Source organism: Primulina eburnea, chromosome 13 (assembly GCF_022965805.1).
Source record: "Primulina eburnea isolate SZY01 chromosome 13, ASM2296580v1, whole genome shotgun sequence".
Lineage (NCBI taxonomy): Eukaryota > Viridiplantae > Streptophyta > Magnoliopsida > Lamiales > Gesneriaceae > Primulina > Primulina eburnea.
Genome location: NC_133113.1, coordinates 1,405,936 through 1,420,490, shown reverse-complemented (window position 1 = coordinate 1,420,490; position 14,555 = coordinate 1,405,936). Strand labels below are relative to the sequence as shown.

At 33.7% G+C, this 14,555-nt stretch overlaps 2 protein-coding genes and 1 pseudogene across 2 annotated transcripts; 1 reads left to right on the top strand and 2 right to left on the bottom strand.

Annotated features, from left to right (window-relative positions):
• Positions 1-205: 205 nt before the first annotated feature.
• Positions 206-5,261, bottom strand: LOC140808630 (putative receptor-like protein kinase At5g39000; annotated as a pseudogene).
• Positions 5,262-9,244: 3,983 nt separating this feature from the next.
• On the top strand, positions 9,245-10,769 carry LOC140808633 (protein RADIALIS-like 4). The gene is made up of 2 exons (XM_073165759.1): positions 9,245-9,581; positions 10,532-10,769. Exon 1 carries the CDS (start codon positions 9,339-9,341, stop codon positions 9,564-9,566), a length of 228 nt encoding a protein of 75 aa, XP_073021860.1. The 5' UTR covers positions 9,245-9,338; the 3' UTR covers positions 9,567-9,581; positions 10,532-10,769.
• Positions 10,770-12,446: 1,677 nt separating this feature from the next.
• On the bottom strand, positions 12,447-13,870 carry LOC140808632 (transcription factor RADIALIS-like). The gene is made up of 2 exons (XM_073165758.1): positions 13,489-13,870; positions 12,447-12,703 (listed from the first exon to the last, which is right to left on the bottom strand). Exons 1-2 carry the CDS (start codon positions 13,740-13,742, stop codon positions 12,676-12,678), a joined length of 282 nt encoding a protein of 93 aa, XP_073021859.1. The 5' UTR covers positions 13,743-13,870; the 3' UTR covers positions 12,447-12,675.
• Between the last annotated feature and the right edge of the window lie 685 nt (positions 13,871-14,555).

Below are 14,555 nucleotides of genomic sequence, written 5' to 3'. Positions count from 1 at the left end.
GTTACATATTATGACTTAATTCCATGTCACAATCTTGATTTAAGTCGAGGCGAAGAATCAGAATTTGACATTTAGCATATTTTCCTTGCCTTTTCATTCAATATTTTTTTTAAAAAAAATATTAAAAATTATATTGATAAATTAAATGGAAGACTTCAAAAAAAGAGACAAGTAATAGGATTAAAACCAAACATATTATCAGACCAAACGCTAAAATAGACCAATTTGTATAACCATTTTTGTTATGTTCCCTACCTGAACATGGTAACACAAACTTACAATGAAAGAAGCACAACCCATTTCTAACTAAATTATTTACAACTCAACATATATATCGAAAATTCGAATAAAAACGCCGACGCCAACCATTGTGGTCATGTGAGGAATTTTTTTCCCTCCAACATGTCGACCACATCGGACATGGTTGGTCGTTCATGTGCTTCTCGTGTACATAGAATACCAACTTGGATGCAACGTAGTGCTTCGTCCACATCGAACTGAATCGAGTTATCTGCCAAATTTAATATTTTGCCGTCTTCCCACGGCCTCCATCCCTGAAAAGAACATGACAAAAAATGTCCATTTTCTAGGCTTTTGTGGTAAGATATCTTAATCAAAAACTGGTTTTAAGCAGCCTGAGTTTGACTATGATCTGAACCAAAAGTTGTAAAATAACCAATACCTAACTAAACCCCTGCATGCTAATCCTAAATACGCTTGAGAATGTCAGTTTTTTTTTTAAAAAAGTAACAATTTGACTGATGTTATTTTGTTAACTAATCTAATACTTACAAAGCCAAACAAAGGTGCGTCCTCTTGATCTTCACGACGAAGATCAACATTTCGCTTGCCACTCACAATCTCCAAGACAGCAATTCCAAAGGTGTAGACATCTGTTGTAGTTGCAAATCTACCATCCATCATGGATTCTGGGGCGATGTAGCCACTGCACATTTATAACACACATCACAAAAAAATGTGGTTGTACTCCAAACCAAATTTAATATTGACACCATGGTTCACCGAGGAGGCCGTCGTTGCAGAGGCTACTGTTCCTGTTCCATAGATATTTCACAGAATGTTACTGATGATCGTCCTGGATTTTCTTACAAAATCATTATTTAAAACTTTTGGAAAAAAGTTCAAAATATATATTCTGCAGCGGTCATCTGCTTTGTAGTTGCCGGACGATTTCTGTTTAAAACACGCTGTGACAGCATTTTATTCTTTACAACCTAGAACTTTTTTCGGTAGCTGCTGAGTCCATTCTTGAATGGCCACATTCGACGGCCACAACGGTAAACCATGATTGAAAGGAGGGGAGGGGGTGTTGGATAAAGTATTTATATTACTATGTCCCGGCTATTGCCGTTGTCAAATGTGATTGATCTTCTCCCAAACATCTCGCCAGTCCAAAGTCAGAAATTTTAGGTTTCATCTGGCTGTCTAGCAAAATATTGGATGGCTTGGGATCTCTATGGATTATCTGTGATCCTAAATCTTCATGAAGATACCGAAGTCCTCGAGCAATTCCCATGATAATCTTGAACCTGTGATTCCACTGAAGTTGGATTCGTCGTGCTTCATCTATGTATGTGTAGAAATCATTTCAAAACATAGTGGATCAGTGTTTCTCAAATACAAAAGTAGAGTACGAAATGGAAAACAGAACATGAGATCACCGACCAAAAATAAAATCACCCAGCCCGCCATTTTCCATGAACTCGTATACCAGAATCCTTTCTTCACCATCATGGCAATATCCAAGTAGTTTAATGATGTTACGGTGATTGAGATTATGAAGTAAACGAATCTCATTTTCGAATTCAGTGTGTCCCATTGCAGAATGTGTTGAAAGCCTTTTAACTGCGACCGTCTCTCCTGAAGGCAGTACAGCCTACACATGGCAATAACTATGAAGCTCAGTAGAAATATTCAAAAATTTTACTTCACCAATCTATCTCGCAAAATGGAGCAACAAAAAATTAGATGGTCTGACTAGAAAAATTCACCTTGTAAACTGGACCGAATCCACCTTGTCCAACCTTATGTGATTGGGCGAACTGATTGGTTGCAGATGCGAGGGTGTTCCAATCAAACATGTGCAATCCGGCTCCGGCTTTCATTAAGTAAATCTATTTAGTACGAGCACATTCACCAGTGACATTTTTTATTATAGTTTGGCTGATCCATTGAGTCTGGCTCAACCTTGACTTCCTTTAAAACGATTCTCAAATATTTTACACATTAAGAATAAAAGCTTTTGTTTATCAGAATGTTAGCAAAACAAGAAATAAATCATGAGCATTTTTTATTCTTTTCTAAATTTACTGCTTCGTATCAAAGTATACCTGGTATTGGCAATTTCTTTTTCTTGGGGGACTTAAATCTGTTCACAAATGCCTTCCACGACCGCCGGAATGATGGCCTATATGCTGGGGTGTTCCTCTGGTTTCCTTCAGATGAAGGGTAACCAGTATCCATGTTACTGCTAGATCGTGCTCTAGGAGGAGGTGAGGATACTGTACCAGGGGAGGACAATGTTAGTTGCAAACTGCGGAAAACATTCGCTTCATCACTGTGGCCAGTTCGTACTCTTCCACGAGAGGTCATAGTTCGCTCACCAGTGGAGGACGATGCTAGTTGCCTACTGGAAAGTACAATTGCTTTGCTATTGCGGCTAGTTTGTTTTCTTGAATGAGGACTAATAGTTTGATCACTAGGGGAAGTCAATGATAGTGACCCATGTACTAATACATTGGCTCTATCATTGTTCCGAGATTGTTCTCTAGGATGAGAGGTTATAGTTTGCCCATTAGAGGAGGACGATGTTCGTTGCCCACTGACTAAAATGTTGGCTTCATCATGATGAGGAGCAACACTTGTTATCTCATTTGGTGTCAAAGATCTCGGGGTCTCCTGCTGCTCAAGTGCTAACTCTAGTTGCACCACAACTTGAGCTATTGTTGGCCGCTTCTTTGGCTCATCATCCAAGCATCTTTCAACAACCTGTACAAATGTTTTCAAGCTATCTGGTAAAATTTCCCCTTTCAAACTTGAAGCTAGTATAAGATCAACTTCTCCTTTACTGATTTTGTCTCGAGCCCACTTTGTTAGAATATGCTCATCCATTAAAACTCTTTGGTCTAATGCCGGTCTCCCACACAATACTTCCAGTAACACTACACCAAAGGCATATACGTCACTTTTCCTTGTAAGCTTACCCGTGCTTAAGTAACTCGGGTCAAGATATCCAAATGTGCCCTTAACTTTTGTGCTAGCAGGGCTCTTTGCATCGCTTTTGTTTTCATGTTTGACCAAACCCAGATCTGAAATCTTAGCCGTGAAATTTTCAGCCAGCAAAATGTTTGAAACCTTGACATCACGATGTATGACTGCGTGTCCTGTGTGAAGATAATCTAGTCCTCGACCAGCTCCAATGCATATGTCAAGACGTTGCTTCCAGGTGAGAGAAGAACAATCATTACCATTTCTTTCAAGCTTGTAGAGATGGTCTGCCAAAGTTCCATTGGGCATATAGCTGTAAACTAGAATCATTTCCCCATGATCATTGCAGTAGCCAATCAAAGAGACCAGATTAACATGTCGAAGCTCAGAAAGTGTTTCGACCTCTGCAAGAAACTCAGGTGCCCCTTGCTTAGAGTTTAATTTTAATCGCTTTATGGCCACAGTTTCTCTCCCACCAGTCGATTAGACATTTGTAAACTTTTCCATATCCACCCTTTCCAATTACAAGTGCATCGCTGAAATTGCTGGTACCCAACTGTATCTCGTTTAGTGAAAAAGAACGACAGAATCGTCCGGCTATATCTGATGGCTTGTTTTTCTCCTCTGTATTGTTAGATTCCAAAATTCTTCTCAGCTCAGGAAGGTTGACGTTTGCCAGAAAAGATAAAGCTATCACAACAGTCTGAATGACATTTCTATTCACGACAATGGACAGCAAAGATTGGAAAGTCCAGGATGGTGAGTCCCCTTTAGAAGGCAAGGAATTTGGGCAACCAAAACTATTGTCAAGGTTGCTCAGTTTGAATATTTCAAAACCCGTAAAGGGTCCATTCCCATCTATTAATTCATAATATGATTGAAGGGAGATATCACGCCTACCATCTTCTTTTCGCCCTCTGGTTGTAACTATAAAGTCCCTGTGGTTATGCTTGAGCAAGAGAATGCTGTCCGTTACTTGGAATATGTCAATATTCGTGCAAGCAACTATTTCATTGATGAGGACTTTGAAAATCAGTTTGCCTTTCTCAATCATCTTTAGTCCTGGATTGGAGAATTGAAGCCTGACCAAATACCTGAATCCCACATCTACCGATATTTTCCAGTTCATAACTCTCGCCTTTTCTTTCGGAACCGTTCCAAATATGTCGCTGAAATCGTCATCCGGCGAGGCAGAATCCCAGCTAACCTTTTCTCTGTGAACCATTTCTAAAGCAGTTCCATTATCAATGTAGAACAACTGAGACTCATACCCAATCACTCGTACTCCAATATCCTCACCATGAAAGTGAGAATGCCCCGGAGTCACTGGGATGATCTCAATCCCATTAATGAAAGCATAAGCATCTCGCAACCAACTCGTTGCAGGGGAGAAACTAATGTTCAGTAGTTGGTTTTCTTCTACATTTAAACAATATTCCTTAGTAAAGTAACTCGAACCAAGCGCATCGCTCGTCAGGGAAGCACTGAAGTTACCAAGTAAGACGAAGGGTCCGGCTACAACATCGAACAAGTCCGTCCGTGTTTCGAACCCTTTGTATACAGTAGGATTGAAGTGAAGGCGGATAAACTTCTGACCTGGATTGAGAAGAAACGTGTAGGAGAAAGCTGAACGGGAAATTCTTGCTGTTTTATAAGGAATCTGGCCGTCATCAGAAATTGAGACACTCGAGGTGGTCGATGTGCCATTCAACTGCAGCGAGGATCTTAACTTCGGATGCTTATCTCCGACCCATTTCCTGCCATTACGGGCCGCGGAAACGCCATTGGACCCACAGTTTATCGAGACATCACCCTTGATCGTGTAATCCGCATGATCATCGATACAGTACTCCGTGGAAGCGATAAAATAGTGTGTAAACACCAGCAGATAAATCAAACAACAGCAGCAGACTTTCATGTTCATGAACATGGATTCACAAAATGGAAAGAATTTAACTCCCATGATCATATTGGTTATTCGTCTTATTTGGGTGACTTCGTTTCATTCTCAAGTCGTCTCTTTGTGTGTATAGATTTTTTTTACTGTGTTCACTCGTCGACGAGTGTTTATCTTTGTTTATTGATATATTAAATATGATAAAATATCTTTAAATTGTATATCTAAAATATGAGTGTCGTGTCATTTTTTAACATCGAAATTGTTATAAATTGACATAACAAATGGACAAACATAACCAAAAATATATATATTTTCACGCGGCTTCATTACTATATATTATATTACATATACAAAAAGTCCACACGATTTTGAATGCTTTAGCCTACGGGCGGAAACTTAGAGGAACTTTCACAAGCTGGAGTATATTATATTACAATTATATAATTATATAATTATATATATATATATATATATATATATATATATATATATATATATATATATATATATATATATATATATATATATATATAAGTCTATTGTGAGATAGTCTTACGAATCTTTATCTGTGAGACGATTTAACCCTAACGATATTTACAATAAAATTAATACTCTTAGCATAAAAATTAATATTTTTTCATTGATGATCCAAATAAGAGATCTGTCTTACAAAATACGACCCGTGAGACTGTCTCACACAAGTTTTTGCCATTATATATATATATATATATATATATATATATATATATATATATATATATATATAAATGGATGTATATATATTTTGCAACTTTAGTTTTTTTTTTTGGAATACTGATACAATGTGCGAAATAATAGTAATATTTGGTGTCATGTTGATATTATTTGATGTTAAGTTGATATTCCGAAAATAATCGAAAATAAAAATTGTAAAAGAAACAAAGTTAGCACACCAATATACTCAATTATGACTAATTAGCTATCCAAAATAAAAATTAAACAAGAGAATATTGTTATTTACACTCCATTTTTTTACAATCATTTGCTTTGAAGAGAATCATACAATCAAGAAGGTGGTATTGGAATTAAATGGATTATTACAATTTTTTTTTTTTAAATTTCATGACCAATCTACTTTGTTATTGGGCTGACAAAATGGGCTAGTAAAACACCTAAATAATATGTGGGCCGACCTTCCTCAGGTAAGTTGGGCCTAGAGATTAAAAACGACATTACCATAAATGGTACGGATAAAAGGAAAATAGGCCATCTTTTTTTACTTGAAAAGAGTTGGAGAAATTAATATTCCGTCGATTAGAAACATAATTCGAGCCAATTAATCTTTTTATTTTATGTTTAAGTTTTATTTTGCTTAATATTGTAAATAATAATATCAAGGTATTATGGGATGTGATATTTTGGGAAATATAATTGATTGTGTTTTGGAGACAAAAATCAGTCAATATTGGGAAAATTCTATAAGTTGGTCTAAATGGGGTTTCAAACTTTGACAAAAACTTGTGTGAGACGGCCTCACATGTCATATTTTATGAGACAGATATTTTATTTGAGTCATCTATGAAAAATATTATTTTTTTATTGTGAATATCGACAGGGTTGACCCGTCTCACAGATAAAGATTCGTGAGACCGTCTCACAAAAGACCTATTCTCAAACCTTTAGTTAATCAAATTTTTGTCCTAATACAATACCTTGACTTTTTTTCAATTTTAAGCTTTTTTTTTTTTGCACAGAAAAACCGATATGACGCTGAACATTGTTGATGTAGCGTCAACTATTTCTGATACGGTATCTAACATTGCTTATATATCCTATCATATCAGCACTCAGACAAAAAAAAAATCACTAAAATAGAAGTCCTTATAAACGTAAAAAATAAAAATAAAATAAAAAAATCAAAGAACCATGGGTACAGCTTCAACATCCATAAAACCACATTGAATCTGTATTTTTAAATTTAAGTTGAATGTCATTATAAAATGGGATAAAACCCTAAAGCCAATGATTGGGAAGAGGATTCCCTTTGCATGGCTTGGAAAACTCTTACGTATATCGACTTATTATCAAACGTGCGACATTCGTTTTTCCCCCATTTTGTTCACATTAATTAATTCGAATAATCCGACGAATTTGTTCTTTTAAATGACCCAAAATTGGGAGGTACCAAATCCAAATACGAGATGGTGGACCCTCTTGCGGGTCGGATTCCAAAAGGTCCGAATCTCGAGTTATTACCCAATTATAAGCTATCAAGCGATTCAAAAATCTTCGGGCTTGATTCTTTGAAAAAGAAACATTATCATCATATATATTATCAAGTGATTCCTGTTATTACATATAAAGACTGGATTGACAACCTTAAATTTCACCGAAGCCATTTATATTTTAGAAATAAAATATCGATAGCGGGTTTTTATATGACCGGATTCGTGAAAAATATTACTTGTTATGTCTAAATTTTTATTTTTTACTGTAAATTATCATTTTTTTGTTAATGATGTCATGAAGAAATATTTTGTAATATATGTTACTTTTAATGAAAAATATTAGTTTTTATGTCAAAAGTATATTATGTAATATATATAGATTTGAGTGAAAAATATCGATCGAGTCGATCCGTCTGACGGATATGACCTGTTTGATCATTGTACAGGAGACCTTCTATATTAGGAGAATCCTTTCGACATTCAACTAACAATTTGAAGTACACAAAACAAGTAGAAGTAATCCATATGTTTTCTAAAATATTTTTTTTTTGAAAAAAAATTGGGGGTGAAAACTGATTGTATAATTAGGAGTTGGGAGAGCAATTGAAACATCATGCTCAACTTGTTATATGATTTAAAATAATTGAACTGAGGGTAAATTGCATCCGAAATCCTGCTCGGAAAAAAATAACAACAGATGTTTCAGAAAATCAATAATTTCTTAAAAATCTGTTTTAAATTACAAATTTAAAAAGTTTTGACCCAAAAAATATGTAAATAGTTAATGTCCATAATTAAATTTATTTAAAGTTTGATGTTCATTAAAAAAAAAACAAACAAAGAAACGAAAACTAATGGAAAAAATGAAAGATGGAAAGAAAAAAAGAAAAGAAAAGAAAATCACTATGTCATTTAATTTGACTACAAGAATTACATGAACCTCATAAACATATATATATATGTTAGTTTGTGTAGACAAGAAGAGACTTTGAAAGCCATATGAATTTGGACCAACTTTGTTCACTATTTAATTTGATCTTTATCAACTATATGAAGCTTTATCACTGATTTAATTGGACCACTTAAAATTTAAAAGATAGTATGGATAATAAAATGGAAAATAATTTTTTATTTGTGCATTAACTTTTATGATTTCATCAAATAAGTTTTAAAATTTTGGTTTTTGTACACTAACTTTTAATTTTTGGTTATTCTGTGACATTATAACATACTGTTGTGACACGAAAATATTGATATGACATTGAAAAATGTTGACGTGATATTGAAAATTCCTAACTTGTCATATATCACGTCGGCAATATATTAAATCAGAATAGTCGAAAATAAAAGTTAATATATATACCAAAAAAAATTTTGAAAACTTAATTGACCAAAAACCGAAATTGAACAATTGAATGAACCAAAAAATTCAATTTCTGGACTAAGATCGTGAATTGACAAAAAAATAAATTTATCAAAATTGAAAAGCATGCGAGTTATATGGAAAAAAATTTATTTTTCCTTGAAAACAAAATATATGTTCTCTTCAAAAAGTAAGTCTATTGTGAGACGGGTCTCATGAATCATTATCTGCGAGACGGGTCAACCCTACCGATATTCACAATAAAAAGTAATACTCTTAGCGTAAAAAATAATATTTTTTCATGGATGATCCAAATAAGAGATTCGTCTCACAAAATATGACCCGTGAGACTGTCTCGTACAAGTTTTTGCCCTCTTCAAAATGTAACAAAATCATTCGATCCACTAAGTTAATTAATTTGCTAGCTAAGGTCTCTTGCAATTAAGTACTCTCTTTGTCCACATTCTCAGCTTGTGGCTGTAGTGCAGACGAGTCACTCATTCCAATTACTTTTAGCCAATATTGTAGAGAGATTCCCGGCCCTCTCCTTCCACAGTAAATAAAAGGCACCCCATGCAAACATTTTTACGATCATCCCAATTCAAGACGCATATCGATCAGTTTTATTCTCTTGGATATCATGGCTTCAAGTTCACTGAGTTCAACCCGGTGGACGCCCCAAGAAAACAAACTATTCGAGAAGGCATTGGCTCGCTTCGACAAGGACACCCCCGACCGCTGGCAGAACATAGCTCGGGCCATGGGCGGCGGCAAGTCGGCCGACGAGGTGAAAAGGCATTTCGAGATTCTGATGGAGGATCTCCGGCGAATCGAGTCCGGCTACGTCCCGTTTCCTAGTTACAGATGAAAAAATATTAAAAAGGTTCGTATTATTATTGTTGATATATTTTTTTTAGCTTTATTTTTTTTGATGGATTCTCTTTATGTTTCGATATTATTTATTGACTTTATTTTCTGGTCCATCATTCTTTTTTTTTTTTTTTTTTGGAGTTTTAGGGTTCACTGTTGCATGCAAGGGAATATCCAATAATGTCTCTATTATCAAAATATCCCACAAAATCGAGTCAATATATATAATATTCCTCTACATTTAATATATTATATATAATGATGAAGTACATAATTATGGATTAATATGTAAGTTGAAAAATTCTTTAATTATATATTATATTTTCTCAGTTTGCTCTACTAAATGATAAATATTCCAGAATCTTTCATATTTTTTTGAGACATGCATGCATGTTTTGATTTTTTTAAAAACTTTAATGCAATCGTTTGAACAAAATTTTTTTAAATTAAAAAAACAAATGAGGATTAAGAAAAAAATTGGTAGATTACGTAAATTTTAATTTTAAAAAAATCTCTTAAATATCATTTTAAAATATTTTTTTTACAGGTAGGACTATGTGCTTAGATGGCCTCTTCAGTTACAAATATCGTCTCGTCTTTAAACTGTGTTTTTTTTTTTTCAAATAAGAAGATCGTAATTTTTTAAAAAAAATTCAAGAAAAATTAAAAACAAAAAAATATTATATGGTGTCAAATTTATCTAACTCAAATTATATATGTATGACTATTGCTTTAATTTTGGGCAAAAACTTGTGTGAGACTGATCTCACAGGTCATATTTTGTGAGACATATCTCTTATTTGGGTCATCTATGAAAGAATATTACTTTTTATGTTTAGAATATTACTTTTTATTATGAATATCGGTAGGGTTGACACGTCTCAGAGATAAAGATTCGTGAGACCGTCTCACAAAAGACCTACTCTTCATTCTGATAATATATATTTGTCGGTTAATGGACAGGAATCCAAAAGATCGGAAGATGGAAGTGTATTTCAAGAAACATCAACTGTTTGCTCATATTAGAGGAGCCTATCGATGACTTCAAAACACCTTTTGTTTTGTTCTGTTTTGTTTTAATATATCGAATAATTTCGAATTTCACTTAAGAATCTATGTTTTAATCTTCCTTCAAATATATTTTTTGTATGCATCTTCCTAATTAATTAAAAGCAATATTAAGCAAAGTATGTATCAATTTCTAACTCGAAAATTGGTGTAAATTGTATGATCACCGATTAATAAAAGCGTAGTTTGGTTTATAATCACAGTTTATTAAAACCGTCGCAAATAGATTCAAAAACGATATATTTTGCGTGTGCCTTAGCGAAAAAAGAAGATGAGATATTATTCAAATTAAAGGATACAACGGTTTTGTTTCAATGAGTTTCGGGAAATATAATTATTTTTACATATTTATGATAAAAACTATTAGACAAAACTTATCTTAAATACTTTATTTTTATTAAAATTTAATATAAGAATGGACTTTTGTTTAAAAAGATAAAATAATAATAAAACTATTGATTATTTTACCGGAAAATCCTTTTGACGTTCAACTAATGATTTGGAGTACTCAAAACAAGTGGAAGTAGTCAAGTAGATCCTAATTATTTTTCAAATAATATATATATTTTTTTAAAAAGGGAGCAATAATTGTCCAATTGAAACAATAATCAAAGCATGATATCCGAACTGTTACATGATTCAAAATATCTGATTTTATCACTCGATATTACAATTGGTAATAATATCATGTCATATGTTGGATTATAAGAAAAAGTTGTAAGCTGACGCAATCACCGGGAAGATTGCTTTGAAGCAATAATCCCTTGTTCGGAGAGTGAACAAGACATAGATAGCTCCATATACGGTTTAAAAGTTTTGAATTGCACTTCCGAACAAAAAGCAATACCCTGAATTAGGAATATTCAAGAAAATGTTGATAGTCGAGTCCGGGCGTGCAGCTGTCGCTTGATGAATCCAAAGATGAAATTTTTGGATCGTCACTCGCGTAAAAACAAAGCATTAGAGGCGCGGAAAGTGCCCAACGTAAACCATGTAACACTCAAATCAGCAACCGGTCAAATAAGAGAATTCCGGATGAAATCGGGGATTTTATTAATATGCGGGATTCTCTACATTGACCAATTTTGAGTGGACAAAAACTTGTGTGAGACGGTTTCATGAGTCGTATTTTGTGAGACGAATATCTTATTTAAGTCATCCATGAAAAAATATTATTTTTTATGCTAGAATATTATTTTTTATTATGAATATCGTTAGGGTTGCCCGTCCTACAGATAAAGATTTGTGAAACCGTCTCACAAGAGACCTGCTCTTTTGAGTGTTAACGACTCAAAGATTTCGCGACAAAAAAAAAACGTGTAAACAATATCAAATTTATCTTGGGAAACAAATGCAAATTAATGAGCTTTCAGAAACTAATAATTAAGGGTCCTCTATGGTTCAATAATTATAAGACTTGAGATTTTTAAAAAGTGAAGTAATTTATATATTGTTTATACCTCATGTTTTACGATGAATACAAACTTCATATTTTATTAAATACACAAACGAAAAGTATTAAATGATATTACAAAAATAGTTTGATGTGGAAATTATATTTTTGGTACCGTAACTTTTACACTTTCAATTTTTTTATGATGTGAGGACCCTCTACTTTGGCAGTTTTTTCAATTTTAATAATTTTTCATCAGAGTTGTCATATAACATCGGATAAGTCAGCAACGTTGATCGACACGTTGATGTCAAATCAACACTCTGATTAATAAGGACTGAAATAAAAAAGTATAAATTAGTATACTAATATCATAAATTGACAGCTAGCATGATCGAAAATGAAAATCAAACAAATTCTAACGTAATACATGTCAGAAATGTTTTATTTATGGAGTATAAAATATTACAGAACGGGAATAAATTGATAGACTTTGGATAAAATAAATATAATTATGGAAGAATCGTCATTTTTATAATTTATGATTCTTCTGTACAATATAGATAAAATATATAATTTAATTAATACTTAATAGACTCCTTAATTGAATCAAAGAGGAATCTTCGATATTGCTTAGTTTCGCGATTCACCGCATGTTCACGATCCTCATCGTCCTGCACAAGAATATATTTGTAATTAATTATCCATAAAAAATATGATAATTTCAATTGAGAATTTTCGAAATGAATTATAGTAATTTTATATTTTGCATTATTGATAATTTAGGCGTATTATTTTGATATGAATTATATATATAGTTTTGCTATTATGTCTATCAATCGTGCTCATCTTTGTGCCTGCACACTAACAAGATGACACTCATCTATTAGATTTATAATTATTATATGATTCATCACATTTAACAGGTGAGTATCAACTCATTGGTGGTCACAAATGCGAGCATGATATATATATATATATATATATATATATATATATATATATATATATATATATATATATATATATATATATATGTTTTGATAAGTTCTGCACCAACTGTGCTTACATATGTGTTCACCTATGAAGTAACACTCATGTAATGAATACGATGAAATTTATCAAAATCGTAAATATGACTTTTAAATATTGAGTGAGTCTCATGTGAGACCGTCTCACAGATCTAAATATGTGAGACATGTCAATCATACACATATTCACAATAAAAATAACATATCTTTGTTCTTGATATTTTTGATTAGTTTGGTGCTTACTCTTTTGAAATAAGGAAATAACTATAATACTCTTAGCATAAAACGTAATACTTTATCATGGATGACCCAAATAATAGATCCGTCTCACAAATACGATTCGTGAGATCGTCTTACACAAGTTTTTGCCTTAAATACCGAGGATGTCAAAATGTTTTGAGCGGAGAAATCATATGTAATCCAATTACCTTTGTGTTTCCCCGTTGGTGGTCCTGTAGTTAGGAAAAGGCACTCTACCACTCTCAATATACTTGACATCTTCCACAAGGATTTCGTAATGCCTCTTCACTTCATCTGGGGTTCGCCCTCCGACGGTCTTCGCCACGTTCGCCCAACGATCTGGTGTGTCCTTGTCGAACACGGCCAACGCCTTCTCGAAGGCCTTGTTCTCTTTGGCAGTCCAAGAGCTGCCTGAGGGACGGGTCATCGAGGTTGATGCCATCGATAAATCAAGAATACTGGAGAGCGAGATCAGGGGAATGAAGATGGAACTGTTAGTAAAAAAGAGGGAAGCTAGACTCCCTTCTGAGTTGGTTGAGAATGAAGTAAAACTTGAGAAGTTTGGATGTGTGAAAGAGTTGGGAATTATTGCATATTTATAAGCTGTCTTAGTGTTGACGTCATCCTAAAATTTTCAAATTCTATGTTTTCCTTGTATATATATTTGACCTTTATAAACTTGTAAAATATGGAGAATTTTGAGAGATTTGTCTCGTTAAGAACCAAAATTGAGTAAACGGGGACGAAAGACATTAAAATACTGAAGAATCTCCGGGAATAAGTCTCTTATGAGACGGTCTCACGAATATTTATCTGTGAGACGGGTCAACCTACCGATATTCACAATAAAAAGTAATACTTTTAGCATAAAAAATAATAATTTTTCTTGAATGTCCCAAATAAGACATATGTCTCACAAAATATGACCCGTGAGACCGTCTCACACAAGTTTTTGCCAATCTCCTGAGTATACCGAGAGAGATTTTCGTTCGAGTTTCTTGTAGTTTGGATTGTTTCTACAAGGAGAAATCCTAGCTATATCCTATATATTCAATAAAATCGTAGGGGCCCTGCATGAGCTTAGCTCAGTTGGTTAGCAGCAGTGAAATTTGGAGCAATGACCAGGAATCGAGTCTCGCAAGCGGCAGTGTGAGAGTTAAATTCCCTCCAATGATGGGGAGCTCCTTGTGCGCGGCGTAGCATAATGTCTAGCTGCTGCTAGTTGGCTGAGTCACCATGATTTACTTCTTCTCAC

What these genes read in the sequence shown, in the direction of transcription:
- LOC140808632 (XM_073165758.1), bottom strand. Translation starts at nt 13,742, where the DNA reads ATGGCATCAACCTCGATGACCCGTCCCTCAGGCAGCTCTTGGACTGCC. An exon ending in ACCAACGGGGAAACACAAAG is followed by an intron (nt 12,704 to 13,488) that starts GTAATTGGATTA and finishes ATTCTTGTGCAG; the next exon opens with GACGATGAGGATCGTGAACA.
- LOC140808633 (XM_073165759.1), top strand. Translation starts at nt 9,339, where the DNA reads ATGGCTTCAAGTTCACTGAGTTCAACCCGGTGGACGCCCCAAGAAAAC.